This window comes from Pocillopora damicornis, chromosome 12 (genome assembly GCF_964200805.1).
Source record: "Pocillopora damicornis chromosome 12, jaPocDami1.2, whole genome shotgun sequence".
Lineage (NCBI taxonomy): Eukaryota > Metazoa > Cnidaria > Anthozoa > Scleractinia > Pocilloporidae > Pocillopora > Pocillopora damicornis.
In genome coordinates, this window is record NC_142681.1 from 1,697,760 (window position 1) to 1,712,062 (window position 14,303).

A 14,303-nucleotide genomic window follows, 5' to 3' on the forward strand; every position below is an offset into this window, starting at 1 on the left:
ATTGAAAAGAGGTAAAAAACAACATCAAAAGACAAGAAAAAAAAGGGGAAAAAACTGTCCTGTGGCTGATGAAAAATACCAACAAGAACACTGGGTGGATAGGATGACATTTATTGACAACCACCAGTTAAGATGACACTGCTTTAAAATTACGCTTCAATAGAAAGCACCGTTTAAGTAGAAACATTACACATTGAACAGAAAACTTATGAAACCCACTGAATGGAGACCTTAAAAAGCAGCCAACTTGATAATCAAGATTTAAACAGCTTTAGTTAGTACAACCACAAGTATCATGGATCAGTCTTCAACACTCTATTTGACTAAATTTCTATGTTGCAGTTCACCATCGATCAACAACTGAAGTCAAACCTACTGTCTATTATTTCTTACTGTTTAAATACAATTATCTATGATGCTAAACCAGTGTTACTTAAAATGATGGTAAGTAACTCTTCTAACTCCTCTGCTTGGTAACCTGCTGAGCCTCACTTTATCGGGCAACAGAGAAATTTTTGGGCACTAATTATCTCCAGGAATCGTGGTTTGCACAGCTGCCACTGTGCATGCTTCATTGTACCTTCCACACTTCCAGCCGCTAGGTTCTTTAAGCTTCAGGCAGATGAAACAGAATTCTTTACCACAGCGACAGCGCATATGCTTACAAGCTTCAACATGCTCAATCATCATGCCACAGGACACACAAGCCCGTAGAGAGGGGCACCCCACTACTCCAATGATAGTTTTCCTGGGACAATTCCAAAGCATCTTGAGACGTCTGTCCTCACATGAACAGTCTTCATTTCCTAAGATACAAGCAAATTATTTGAAAGTGTGGAAATTATAATACAGAAATTACAAAAAATGAAAATAAATGTTCCTCTACAAGTCACCACTGGTGAACCACTGTATAATTTTTTGCATGTGTGTGGTAAACACACATGTGAAAGGTGGATGCCCAGGGTATCCAGGGGCTCACAATTTTGCCAACCAGTCCTTAGATAGAATACCATTCTCATGGATGGAAAATCCCCACATCTCAGTCATGAGCCCCCTTTCCAAACACCCATCAAAACTGATCAGATTAGACAAATGAAAAAAATAGGGAGAGATGGAGTGGGAGAACGCTTGAAAATAACTGTGACAAAATGCTGATAAACAACCGCCACCCCGCCACCAAACTGCTCGAGAACTCACAGAAGTTAACCGAAATGAATGCATTTTGGGCCAAAGACGCCCGTTAAGTGTGTGACTGGTCAATTTTGACAAATTGTCATTAAGTAAATCATGTTTTTAACAAAAACTACGTACCACACACGGTCGTGCTTTGCTTATTTTTCCATTCGTGCAGACAATGCCAGCAAAACTCGAAAGCATTGCTTTTATTCATGCTGCAAATAGGGCAAACCACTCGCATCAGCTTTTTCTCACTTCGTTGCACCATAGAGTTGCATTCCGGACATTCTTGAATACCCATGCCCTTGATCAGATAGTTCCGGGAGATCTTTTTTTCAAACTCTTCAATTTCTTCTTCTGACAAAACAGCCAAGCGACGAACGTCTATGTAGTCCCACTCCTTGCGGCAATAAACGGGTGGCTGGTCTTGGCTGATGTAAGGACACAAAAATTGGGACCGGCCCGCGTCTAAGATACTACGGCAGTAGGCTGTCAGGGATTCTGCAGCTGGAATGAAATATATATGTAAATGAAACAGTAATTTACCAACTGCACAAATTTTTCCTTAATATGCGCTGCTCTAAAGGAAGATAACTGAGCTTAGACATTTACCAAGTCAGCATGACGTCATTCATGCGAGCCATCATATTGTAGACTGAAGGCTGTGTTTTAATTTAATCCCTAACACCATGAGCATTAATCAATGTAGGTGAACGGAACAGAGGAAATGGATGATGGTAAGCATATAAAAAAAAGTAGTAATGGACGTTGATTGAATCAAACAGCCAAGGAACACCAAACTAAAGATTAGTAAGGAATAGGAGCAAATGATCTTATCTTACTTATAGCATGCCCGCAAGGCATCTTGGTCAAGAAGATGTAATTTTGAGGCTGTTTAACTGGTGTGAATGTAAACATTTAGGTTTTACATTAAACAGCCATCTTACCTTGTGAATATTTATGGTGGTAATGTCTCGTCTTATGCCGTAAACGAATATTTGGATTAATCCCGGCGCCATCGAGTATTGTATATCTGCAGGGAAATTATGAATCAAGATTTGCTGGGCTTGAACTATGGACCACTGTACAATCCTTAGAAAGTGTGCTCACCTTCTGCTCCCTCTCAACTCAATAAGAACCCGATCAGAAACTACACAATCTTGCTAACACAGCAACCTTGGTGAAACTGAAAGTTTTCCAAAGTGGATAATAATAATATAGCTCATTCAAAGCAGTGATGTCACGCATGGGAAAATCCCTGAGTTGTAAGATTTTGATCGTGATGTTATTTCGTTTTTCTGTCGGATTTGAATCTTGAGAGAAACATAAACAACTTAGAACACCAATTTTGCCCTCTTCTCACATCCTTGAAACAATTTTTCGAGTTTCTTCACAGTCATCAAAGATTGTTGTGTAGATAGGGGAATTTGATAATTTGCATTCGTATTAAGCCGAAGTGTCTTTCGAGCTCTATCTTGCTTACTCTTTCCTTTTCGCTTTCGATCAATTTCTTTATTGTGTTCCAGCTAATCGGTAATTTTTTTCTATTCTTTGAGAAAACAATGATAGATTTTACGGCCCAGGTTTTGTATGAAATATCTGGTGGTTTAGTGGTGTGACGTCTGTTATGCATGAGATCATTTTCTAAAAATTCTGTTGCCAAAACAACCAAGGGGTTTACTTAACGGGGATTTTCCCACTTGCACACGCAAACACGAAGAGAAAAAGGGAATAGACTAATTTATTTATTGTGTTCTAGCAAATCGTTGTTTTGTTTCTACTCTTTGAGAAAACAGTGATAGAATTTGCGGCCCAGGTTTTGTATGAAATATCTATTGATTTTAGTGGCGTGACTTCTGTTATGCTTGAGATCATATTCGAGAAAATTGTGCTACCAAAACAACCAAGAGGTCTACTAATGGGGATTTTCCCACTCGCACGCGTAAACATGAAGTGAAGAAGGAAATCGGCAAAAAATTAACAACCTAAGTACAATACGTATTTCTTCCCAAACTGCAGGCATCACGATACACATCATAAATCTAATCAAATTTTCACCTTGCTGTGAAGAAGCTTTCCTTTGTATATCCAGATGAAAACTCAACCCTTAAGCTTTGAAGGGAAATTTCCCTTGCCTTTGTTCTCCTTAAGTTTTCAGTTTCCTTGGTAAAATCCCTTATACTGGGCTTTGTTATTATAATTCTGGAAACAAACTGAAACAGACACCAAATGCATAGGTAAGTCAAGACTTGTAAGTACACACAATGAGCTTGAAAAGAGATTTCATTTCAAGGTAAGTAAACATTCATTTCAAACTTGTGTATACTTGTTCCGAAGTAAATACTCTTTCAATAATTTGTGATTGCAGTGACTTTCAAAATTTCAACTAGCAAATCGTTACTTAAGATTTACCAAGAGCCGGACTTACCGTATTCAAAGACACCTACACGCTCCTTTGCGCTTGACATAGGAAAACCATGTTGCGTGAGGTTATAACACTGTCGGTGGGACGAAATCAGTTAATATGCTGCCTTCTAATGTGACTAAGTGGGACCTCTAGAATGTGCAAAACCCCTCAAAGATATTTAAAACATTTAAATACATGATCTTAATATAATAAAGAGTGACTAAGGATCGGGGAGGTAGGTAGAACCATGTTGCATCGCTAAGGAACTGCTTCCGGCTTCGCAGAAATCGTTGTGACGTTAATTAAGCGAACACTTTCGATTCTCTTTAAGGCTTCCATCGCCCAATAGTTCCACTATCCCGTAAGCATCGTATATCTATACACAAGTCGATGGCCCAATAAACTGTAATGTTTTCCTTAAAAGGTGTATGCAACATCTATTTCTTAACATACTGAAAGAGCGAAGATGTGCAAGAAAGTCGTCTGATCGTTCTCCTGTAATAAATCATAGGCAAGGACCAATCAAAATGCTTTTTAAATTCAGAATATCAAGTGATATACAAATATTTCAGGGTACAGAAGGAGCTAAAACAACTGCAGTCCTTACAGCCTCATGGAATCCAAGTAACACTTCCATCTGACAGTCTCCAATTATGGGAGGCTTTAGTGCCAGGACCTGAAGATTCACTCTACAGAGGTGAAGAGATTTCATTATTTGGGCTTTCCAATATTCTGTTTAAGAAAAGTTCTCATTATGTATTTGTATCCGTCTTTCAGGAGGGCGGTTCAAAGTTCAAGTTTATTTACCGTATCCTTTAAATCACTTTTCTCTTTGTAAAATTTTAAATTAATGAGGTGTTCTAGCAAGTTTGGGGAAGAATTGCCACCACAAAGGGCCTTTTTCTGACCCTCTTTCTTCAGCACCCCTCTCAGTGAATGCCATGCTTCAGAAGGAATTTCACTCTTCCTGATTTTCCGTGTTGCCTGACGTAGTAGTCACATAGTAGTAGTCAAATTCGGGGTTTCTATTCTTTCAAACTCAAAATTCAACGACTTAGCACAATCTTTTACAGAGCATTTTTGAGGGTTTCTATAATTAATGATTAAGAAATTGATTAAAAATTAAAAAATTTAAGTCATCAAAAAAATAAAATCCGCTGAATCGTACTTACATATGTTTTGAAAAATTTGCAAAACTTTTAGATAAAAATAGTGAAAAATGGTGACCAATAAATTCCCTTACGAGGTATTAGCGCATACATCTAGATTTAGGAGTGTTTATACTGGCTAATTACAACTTGTTCAGCATTTTTTTAAACCAATGTCAAGGGAACACACGAAAAAGAGAGATCAAAGAGTCGGTGTGTAAAATTAACGAAGCCATTTTAAACTGTGTTTAGGCGACTCGTTTATTTTTACACCTAATTGTTTATTTTTATTTTGTTTATTTCTTTCAATTGCTATTGCAAACTCTCTGAGGCTCTTGGAACCGTATTATTGAAAACTGTTCTCATTATTATTATTACTATTATTATTATCAATCTATTGATTTATTTATATTAATGCGACGTGTCAGTTAATCCTTAACTAATTTCTTATCTCTCAAGTGAAAACTACCCTCTTGAACCACCAACGGTAATACTTTAAAATAAATGTTTTACATGCTTGAGCGCGAACGAATGATTTTCATGCATGGCTGCAGAGATACTCGTTACCTGGTTATCTCATGATCTTGTTCTCTCCTTGAGTTTTGAAATTTTGAAATTAATTTCAATATCAGTTGGGAAGGGTCTCTCAATGAAACTGTACCACAATATAGCAAAAAATGAGACACATACCTGGAAATCAAAAGCCCTAAGAAAAATTTAAAACTGAGTAATTCAAAAGTAACAAAAAATTGGTCTTGCTGCCAATGTGTTTTCACTTTGCAGCAGCTTTCATGGCATGTACGCCGCTGCAAAATGATAACACATCTACTCATTTGGATACTTATTAAAATAGTTATTGCTTTGTTCTTTAGGGTTAGGCAGATTAGGAGCAAATTTGTGAGTCACATCTGAATATGGCGCAAAGGTGAATTACCTGGTGATCAGTACTTAGCTGGTTACTTGTATTCTGATTTGGCAACATTTATGGTCTAAAAGAGGTCTAGATACTTCAGAGGGGTGAAAGGAAATTGGCGAGAACAAAGTATATGTCTTTTTTATTTCTTAATGCCAGGTACGTTTCCTGCCTCCCATTTATCACGTCAATGTGAGTCCATCAACTGGTCACGTGTGCCTGGGATTCTTGACTGGGGAGAACTGGTTACCAACCCGTTGTGTTAGAGATGTATTAAGTGGTGTGTTCGCTCTACTTATCAAACCTGAGCCAGAGAATGCTGCTGACCAGACTCTGCTGAACATGTTCAATAACAACAAAATGCTTTATGAAGACAAGGCCAGTAAGAGCGCCAGAAATGGCTAGGATAATCAATTTTTTTTTTTCATTTTCAAGTTCTAACTGTTCTCTGCTTCTAAAAGTTTCATAAACCCAATAATGTGTATAATGTGTGGCAATTTAGCAACTTTGACTGAGGTCGGAAATTAATTAACTTTATCAGAAGTTAAATTCTTTTTTCCTTTTCAAAATTTGTGCAAAGTGTTTTGCATTTTCCCATTTTCTTATTGGAAGACCAAAAAGGACCAGGAAGAAAGTTCAGTATTACTCAGATTAGGAAATTGAGCATTTTTTTACCTTTCTGAAGTCTATATGTCACCATTTCAGCTGTTCTTAATACTGTTCACATACAGTGATGGTGTTGGTTGCAAAACTGATTTTAGAAATTTATACTATCACCTCTCCAATCCTTTATTTTGCCCTTAATAATATTCATGCAAAAGTTTCAGCATTCTCGTCGGCTGAGAACACGTCAACGTAGCCCAAACAGTGCAGAAAGTTGAAAATGAGTACAGAAATGGTGGACAGGTTAAGAATAGTAACATTTTAATCTAGAACAAAAACACGCAACAAAGCACAAACTGGCTGAAAGTCGGAAAGTCTTGAACTTCCAGAAACAGCTATGACATGGGTATTGAAACGTAGGAACCGGAGGCCCTGAACAAAATTCTCTCGTAAGTCTACGCAAAAGTTCGTACGAAAGAGGGGGATTGAATAACGAGCGTGATAGCTTTCGTGTTATTAAGCAAATTCGAACTGAGACAGAGTGCAAACACTCAATTATTCGTGACAGAAGGCTTAAAAGCTTAGGGCAAATTTTGCGGAAAAAACCGGCAACAGCAGCAGCCAAGAGGCCGCACCAGTGAACCATATACACCCTTAAGAGGAAAACCAGGTTAACTGTGTTCGTACGTTTTAGTAAACAAGTCAATAATGATATGAATTTTTCTCGTATAGTCTGCAATTATACAATTATTGAATTATCGACAATTTATCACCATTACACGGATAACAAAATTTTTGTTCAACAGCGCCAGGTGGTCAAGGGCAATCGGCGAATTCTTTTCTTGATCTTAAGCGAGTTACACGGTGGATAACGTTTCCCCTTCAGTGGTGAAGATCTTAAATAACTTGCCTAGCATGCTAACATTGCTAATTTGATGAATTCGTCTGTGACTAGTGAAGTAGTTATCAAGAGAAACATTTCCCAAATCTCCATTGCATTCCACTGCTTTACCCTTTACACCTCAGTGGTAACTTTGCTTTGAGCACCTAGAGCACAATCGCTGAATCACTTCGAAACTACACAGCAAAATAGAAATGGTTCTACAGACCGGAGGCAAATTGTTCCTCTTCGTGTAACTAAAAAGGAAAATTGGTTGGAATTGGGATCAATTGCTCGGAAACAGGGCAGCTCAGTACTTGCTCCAAAAGTAACTCGGAAAGAGAAGTAAAGTTTTAAACATAACCACATGAACCATTTCCAGATGAAAAGTTGAACTTCTCCATAGACTGAAAAGAACTTAATATGTGAACTACATCCACATCGGCCGAAAACTGGGCAACCTACTTCGTATGCTAACTTATATATTGACCTTAACGAAATTTCAACAAGTATTCGTTGAGATGCAAAGTGAAGCCTGAAATTATCTAAGTTAGAAGTCTAAAAGTATCCCAAAAAAAAAGCGACCCAGATTATGGAGTTTTGACCTGGGATTTTTTCAGCTTGTTTGTTCCTGCGCGTGTTCATCAGCAGGTTAGAAGAATAACCTGACGGACCTTCTTGTTCAAAATTTTGAACGTTGTCAACAGTATATCCTGGCCACGTTTGTTGCTGACACTTATTTGCTTAGTTCTTTTTAAAATAAGGAATGATAAGTTCCATATAAAGCTTACCTCTTACTTTTGAGATGTAAGCTTCCTGAATTGAGATAAATTCACTGAGATCATCACTTTTTAACAAAATGTCTTCATAAGTAACCACAAAAGAGTGAAATGAATGCTTTAATCTGCTTCTTAGATCTTTTTTTTGACACACTAACACGCACGTTGTATAGGATATTACACACTTGAAGTTTTTTAACCTTGCTCTGAATCAGTAACCAAGTTACGGAAATGTTTTGCTTGATATACACTGATATAGGCAACTCCTCCAACATGTAAAAGTAGTCCCTATAGCATTGCGACTGTCAAAGCGAAACGCACCTCTAAATACGTTTTTCCCAACCTAACAAGTTAGACAAGAAACAATTACGAGTTATAGAGAAAAAAAAACTAGGTCAGTCCTCATCACTTTCACCTAAGGAGTGGGTGAAAGACCAGCAGCGACACACGCAGACATACAATTACCCTGGGCCGCATTACATGCCAGAATAGCAGCTGGGACTGCTGCGCCTCCTGTGGAAACACCTGCCGTACCACCAGCAGCAGTCACACAGGCTACCCAGACTGTGTTATATCCACTCTGGAAAATTCCATAGGCCAGAAGCTCCGACTGGGCAATTTGGATAAACATGGCCAACACGACAATGTACTTCACAACAGACGCCATTTTGCTGTTCTTGTGCTGAAAGTTAATTATCAATCACAGTGAGATGTTAAGAACATCATTTCAGCTGAACACCTTTTCCTGGTTGTTCGAATGGATAGATCGCTATCCGATAAATAATGTCGTGCGTTTTTCTAAAGTTAATTTACCCACCGTTTGCCACAACGGAATCGAATGAACAGCAAGAATGAATCACGTGATTTATGTGCTTTATGGACCTCTTTTCTCTTGCGTAGGATCAAGCAGATTGGCCCATCTAATTTTCGAAGTCTCAGATTTGTTCAAATTTCTAATGATGCTCTGATCTGCTCCCATAGCCCTAGGTCTCTATCAAAGGTAGCGAGAGTGGCCCAAGTGATTCGTACGGGGACCTTGTGTGAGTGGATAACTAAACCTGAATTTATACAATCATGAATTATGATTTCGAAATAGAATTCGACTGTTTCACTTTTCATGCTGCTTCTTCACGGTTTGAGGAATGGCTACTCGATCGCTTTGGATTTTTTAAGCATTGCAGTGTTGAGACTGAAACATGCAAACACTGCATTAACGAGTGGAAAGACATACCGCGTAGCTTAAATGGAAACAACTTCCTATACATTCTCTTATATTAAATCGAAACGATGTTTTCACAACTTGCAAAGGCATCTCAGTAAAAAATTGTCAGCGGATAGACAGGATAAATGACGGCAACTGAATCTACCCCACACTTGAATAACTGGCCGATGTAGATGAAGAGTTTAATGAGTTAAAATTACTTTCCTCGACAAATCCTTCATTTAAAGTGCCTTGACAAACGAACTTCGTGGAGGTGTTTGATCGATTTTTATCGAAGCTTAGACCTTTGAGCCGCAACTTAAACTTCTCGACAAAGACATTTCCCACCTGAACTCGGATTTGTTTTTTAAGGTTCCTCGCATCCTCGAACAGGCTTCGCCAAAGAAATATCAACAAATAGGCAAAAGAAAAGAGCGTATCCTTAATCTAAAGTGAACCTACGATAAGATTTCAAACCGTTATATAAAACAACGGTAAAACTTCACACATGAAGGTTTGGGCGGCCCACTTCGCTTAGGGAAACCACTGACAAGCCCGTGAATTGACCGCTTTGCAAGTTGTGTGATCAATGTGACCATCGTTTCTCGGTTCCAGACCTTGTCGCTTCGCCCCCCAACTGGAACGCACCCCAAACAAGTTAAGGTGATTCCTGAGTATTGCCCAATGCATCTTGTTCTGCCTATATTTTTTATTGCATAATGTTGGTATTCAGATTATTCCCTTTTAATTGGAGAAATGAAAAAACAATCTTAGAAGGGAAAAAAAAGTAAAGCTAAAAGCTTGCCCAAAGCTAGTTACTCGATGACGCAAATTAAGACCCTGAAAGCAATGACTCGAGGAACGTTTTAAGTCGATGTCGTTTGAAATTACATGATTTTTCCACAAATATTTCAAATTGTTTCATACGCTCGAGAATTTCTGCCAATTAAGATTTTGTCCAAATATATTTTTAAAAACCCTTGCTTCCATGTACCTCAAAATGAACCTTGAACCGATGAAATGACGCGCGTGATTAGTGCTAACACAGGCATAAGTAGAGTAAGTTTAGCCCATCATATCTCTTAAACAAGCCCGGTGACCTATCTTTTTATTGCGTTTTTCGAAAAAGAAAATCTGTGAAATTTGTATTTCCGATCGCTGTCCACACGGGTGGTCGAGCCAAAAATTATGGCGACTCAACAAGTGAGAATTGAAGAGCAGCCAATCTATGGGCGAAAACGATAAATCTTTGCGCCCTCATTGGCGAAAAAAACATTTTTTCGGTTGGAATTTGAGGGGACCACAATTAGTCAAGACGTGTTCGAACAACTTTCGGCCTAATCCTTAAGTACTGTGTGTTTACAGTCCTTCACATGTTCAATCAGCATACCGCATGAGATACATGCACGGAGGGAGGGGCATCCTTCAACTCCAACAATTTCCTTCTTGGAGCAGTTACGTAGAATCTTCAGACGTTTGTCTTCTCCAGCACAAACCGCATTTCCTGGAAAATAAATGGTAAAGAAATGTCTAGTTTAAACAATACAAACATAGCGAAGTTTGATGATTTTGAAAAGAAAAATAATAAACAAACAAAATTAGAGAGAATAATAGAAAGGAAGAGGAAAAACGTCGTGCAGCGGAGTGGTAATATACCGAAACAAACCCAAGTGGGCTAGGCGGCATTAACGCGTCGAAAACTGAACTGATCACAATAAAGGTGGTGAGCCTCATGGTTAAGGACAGTTTTCTCACCAGCTGGCTGATTTGTTGAGGATTACTTGTTCACATTCACTAAACCTAGGATGTGACTCCACATCCAAGATAACTTAAACACAATATTTCATGAACTATGAGTGAAAGAATAATGTCCTGACTTTCCCAATCCCTTTTATTCCAGGGAGGCATACATGCTAGTGAACTAAGATTTGAATTGTTTCTCTTTATTCCTTCCAACAAAAGAGAGTTTCACAGCCTAAACTATGCCTACCACACTTTGTTGTGCTGGATCTATTGACCCACTCATGCAAACAGTGCCAGCAGAACTGGAAATCTTTATGAAGTTTCTTTTTACAAAAAGAGCAGGCCAATCGCACATCTTTTTTGTTGATTCGTTCCACTAAAGATTTGCAGCTGGGACATTCTTGAATACCCATGGCCTTGATCAGATGGTTCTTGGAGATTTTGGTCTCAAACTCCGTTTTCTCTGAATCTGTCAAAACAGCCAAGCGTCGAACAACTACATAGTCCCATTCTGTGCCACAGTACACCGGCGGAGTATCCTGGCTGATGTAAGGACAAAGAAATCGCGATCGACCTGCATCAAGGATGCTGTGACAGTACATGGTCAGAGATTCTGGAGCTTTGAAAACAATAAAAGTCCACAGTAAGTGTCATCATGCACCTCGTTAATAATTTAACTCTGGTTCCTTAAAAAACTTGTCATCTGAAAGTAAACTCGAGTTTGGAAAAGCATTTAACATGGTGAACTTTGCAAATGCTTTTTTGATCGGAATCATCTTTATCGTCTCGAACCTATGATGTATCGACAAAAAAAAGGCTATGCATGAAATTTCCCTTTTCACTTCACCTGACTGTCGGAAATGTCCTATCGACTTCCCGAAATTGCTGATGATGTTCGTTCGACTTCCGAACATGATTTAGCAATGGTATGAGTATAGCAATGCTACCCTATGGGCTCATGTTTGCATCCATTTCATATGCCATAACCAGTCTTTTCCAACTTGAAGAATCTTTCGAATGAGAGTCTTTTTTTCATCGAGTTAAACATATTTCTGTGTAGTAAATGATTTTCCGACTCTACGGTCACTTTCGGGGTGTTTTCATCCAAAACCCTAAGGTAATTTAAAGAAATATTCTTGTTCTCTTCCTCTAAAAGTTATATCAACTGATATATTTCAGCTCATTCAATCAAAAGCCGACACAATGAAAATCGCAATCGCAGGATTTAATCAGAAACAAGCTCAACTCTCTAACTCCCATGACTGACCAAGACAGAGTTTGTAATAATAATTCTAATGCTAAGAACAGCGATAAATATAAATTAGGAGACTCAGTTGATCCAATTCCAAATTCTCCAAACTAGCATCATAAAAATTGTATGGCAAACAGTAAAGAAAAATACTAACGAGATCTTGGGGATGAAACGGTTAATCGTCAAATAACTTACAGATAGCGTGCCCGTAAGGCATCTTGGCTCTTTTGTTTTCCGGATCGTCATCCCACGTGATCATATCTGGGGCATCGCTAAGTTCCACATCATCATCTAGCACTTTCTGAGACCCACCATGCAAACGTAAAACAAGAAACAACGTGGAACGCTTTTCTATTCCGTACGTTGACAGGTAAGTCTGCTCATTCCTTTCATCTTTGATCCTGATTTCTTTTCCACCGAATATCAAGCGTTGTTGATCAACTGGTATACTACTCCGTTCTTTCAACAATTCATATAATTTTGCAATCGTGGCATCCTAAAACACAATAAGATGCCTTGTGACTGTGTCAATTTAGCTACCTCACTTACTCAAAATGCGATATCATTTTAACTTAAGTAAAAACAGCAAAGGAAATGATAATAACAATAACGTTATCAATAAAAATCATGACAACAATAATGATAATAATAATAATAATAATAATACTGAAAATTGTAGTGGTAATACTCATAATAATAATAATAATAATAATAAAATAATAATTTTAAATTTCAAAACAACAAAAAAAAGATAAAAAGGGAAGAAGATAAAATGCTGCATAAGAATAAGAAAAAAAAAACTATTTACAAAAAAAAATAGAACGGACTTGTATTGTCTTTTGATAATAAAATAAAATAAAAATTTATATAAAACTACACCATTTATGGGAACACATTATCTTAAGAGGAAATGCCGACTTCATAACCTCTTATCGCTCATACGTGACAGAAAGAGAGCGTTGCAAACGTGACGACTGCCATTCTGCCTCGAAGGAAGAGCACTCTGGGAACGAGAATGACGTCCCTGCCGTTCGAGCAAGATTTCACTCGCCACAGGGCATATAATGAATAGTTAGAATAAAGTTCGCTAATATTTCTAAATTTGTTTGTTTCGATTGTATACAAAAAAGATATTAAGCTAAAAGATGTACCTCTTCAATGTCAATGGTGGTTGTCTCTCCTTGTAAACCGCTCACAAACACTTGAATGATTTTCGACCCCATTCTTATGTGGATGTATGAGGTTAAAGGGGAAAATAATTTCCGCAGAAGTACACAAAATTTCCTTGAGCCACAGGCAATCTTTGATCGTACCTTTTTTGGCTCACTAACAACGGATTAATACCGAGTCCGTCCACTCCACCAACTCACCTCAGAGTTCTGCGTCGACCCGATATGAAACTGAAACTAGTGACATCATTTCGAGGGAAAGTCCCTGAATAATTATTCAAATGGTGACTGAAGGTTTTCTCGGAAAAAAAAAATTAGAAATTCCGAAAACAAAACGCTGCTTCGGCTCGTGTTCATGACAAATTCACCTAAATTCTTTCAATGTTACCTTTGGATTGGACCTTCCACTCCACCAACTCACCTCAGAGTTCTGCGTCGACCAGATATGAAACTGAAACTAGAGACATCATTTTGAGGGAAAGTCCCTGAATAATTATTCAAATGGTGACTGAAGGTTTTCTCAGAAAAAAAAGTTCGAAATTCCGAAAACAAAACGCTGCTTCGGCTCGTGTTCACGACTAATTCATCTAAATTCTTTCAATGTTACCTTTGGAAAAGTCACACAACGACTTGTCAGGTCTTTGAGAAAAAAACCACAAAATTTTCCGTGGAAACATCGAAACTCAACTACTTGAACAAAGAAAGGGTTTCTATCGCTCCTATTATGGTAATGACCTCTTTGCTAAACCGTGACAACGCAATAATTTTGTTTGTCTCGATCTGATCAGGGGGAGGAAACACGGCATGGAAAGCTGAATTTGACGTTGCTATCAAGGGCAAATGCTATCGAAGAAAAAGTAGTTATTTTACGAATTGTTGCGATCAAGCTGAAACAGCTTTTAGCGTATTGAATGTGGGGTACTCTTTCCTGACGAAATACGCAAAAAATCATACTATGTTAAGAATGGAAGGAATGTGCCAGTGAGAGTACTGAACCCCCCCTCCCCCCCCCCCCGTGACTGTTAGCAAAGG

At 38.2% G+C, this 14,303-nt stretch overlaps 3 protein-coding genes and 1 long non-coding RNA gene across 6 annotated transcripts in view; 1 reads left to right on the forward strand and 3 right to left on the reverse strand.

Annotated features, from left to right (window-relative positions):
* Positions 1-90: 90 nt before the first annotated feature.
* Positions 91-3,375, reverse strand: LOC113672112 (uncharacterized). Of its 2 annotated transcripts, none has more exons than XM_089190597.1 (4): positions 3,235-3,375; positions 2,019-2,209; positions 1,312-1,683; positions 91-806 (listed from the first exon to the last, which is right to left on the reverse strand). In XM_089190597.1, exons 2-4 carry the CDS (start codon positions 2,092-2,094, stop codon positions 523-525), a joined length of 732 nt encoding a protein of 243 aa, XP_089046723.1. In that variant the 5' UTR covers positions 2,095-2,209; positions 3,235-3,375; the 3' UTR covers positions 91-522. The 2 variants fall into 2 exon arrangements, with proteins under 2 accessions (XP_089046723.1, XP_089046724.1); XM_089190598.1 differs by lacking the exon at positions 3,235-3,375 and adding an exon at positions 2,287-2,364.
* On the forward strand, positions 3,277-6,470 carry LOC113672114 (uncharacterized). Of its 2 annotated transcripts, none has more exons than XM_089190601.1 (5): positions 3,277-3,413; positions 4,156-4,280; positions 4,361-4,391; positions 5,191-5,218; positions 5,804-6,470. In XM_089190601.1, exons 1-5 carry the CDS (start codon positions 3,406-3,408, stop codon positions 6,047-6,049), a joined length of 438 nt encoding a protein of 145 aa, XP_089046727.1. In that variant the 5' UTR covers positions 3,277-3,405; the 3' UTR covers positions 6,050-6,470. The 2 variants fall into 2 exon arrangements, with proteins under 2 accessions (XP_089046727.1, XP_027044196.2); XM_027188395.2 differs by having other exon boundaries at positions 3,316-3,469.
* A 1,540-nt stretch (positions 6,471-8,010) lies between these two features.
* LOC149036041 (uncharacterized) overlaps positions 8,011-14,303 on the reverse strand; it is a 33,462-nt gene continuing 27,169 nt past the window's right edge. Inside the window, exon 2 of the long non-coding RNA XR_016181993.1 lies at positions 8,011-8,588. This is a non-coding gene — a long non-coding RNA (uncharacterized LOC149036041). The remainder of the gene's footprint in view (positions 8,589-14,303) is intronic.
* On the reverse strand, positions 9,797-13,997 carry LOC149036042 (uncharacterized). Its single transcript, XM_089190596.1, has 4 exons — positions 13,254-13,997; positions 12,298-12,598; positions 11,098-11,469; positions 9,797-10,611 (listed from the first exon to the last, which is right to left on the reverse strand). Exons 1-4 carry the CDS (start codon positions 13,323-13,325, stop codon positions 10,445-10,447), a joined length of 912 nt encoding a protein of 303 aa, XP_089046722.1. The 5' UTR covers positions 13,326-13,997; the 3' UTR covers positions 9,797-10,444.

Excerpts from the sequence above, each read along its gene's own strand:
- LOC113672112 (XM_089190597.1), bottom strand. The coding sequence starts at position 2,094 with ATGTTTACATTCACACCAGTTAAACAGCCTCAAAATTACATCTTCTTG. Across the intron at positions 1,684-2,018 it reads GCCTTGCGGGCATGCTATAA|CTGCAGAATCCCTGACAGCC; the intron begins GTAAGATAAGAT and ends ATTTCATTCCAG. Across the intron at positions 807-1,311 it reads GCAAAGCACGACCGTGTGTG|GAAATGAAGACTGTTCATGT; the intron begins GTACGTAGTTTT and ends CTTGTATCTTAG.
- LOC113672114 (XM_027188395.2), top strand. The coding sequence starts at position 3,441 with ATGAGCTTGAAAAGAGATTTCATTTCAAG. Across the intron at positions 3,470-4,155 it reads AAAAGAGATTTCATTTCAAG|GGTACAGAAGGAGCTAAAAC; the intron begins GTAAGTAAACAT and ends CAAATATTTCAG. Across the intron at positions 4,281-4,360 it reads TGAAGATTCACTCTACAGAG|GAGGGCGGTTCAAAGTTCAA; the intron begins GTGAAGAGATTT and ends TCCGTCTTTCAG.
- LOC149036042 (XM_089190596.1), bottom strand. The coding sequence starts at position 13,325 with ATGGGGTCGAAAATCATTCAAGTGTTTGTGAGCGGTTTACAAGGAGAG. Across the intron at positions 12,599-13,253 it reads CCACCATTGACATTGAAGAG|GATGCCACGATTGCAAAATT; the intron begins GTACATCTTTTA and ends ATTGTGTTTTAG. Across the intron at positions 10,612-11,097 it reads ATCCAGCACAACAAAGTGTG|GAAATGCGGTTTGTGCTGGA; the intron begins GTAGGCATAGTT and ends TTTATTTTCCAG.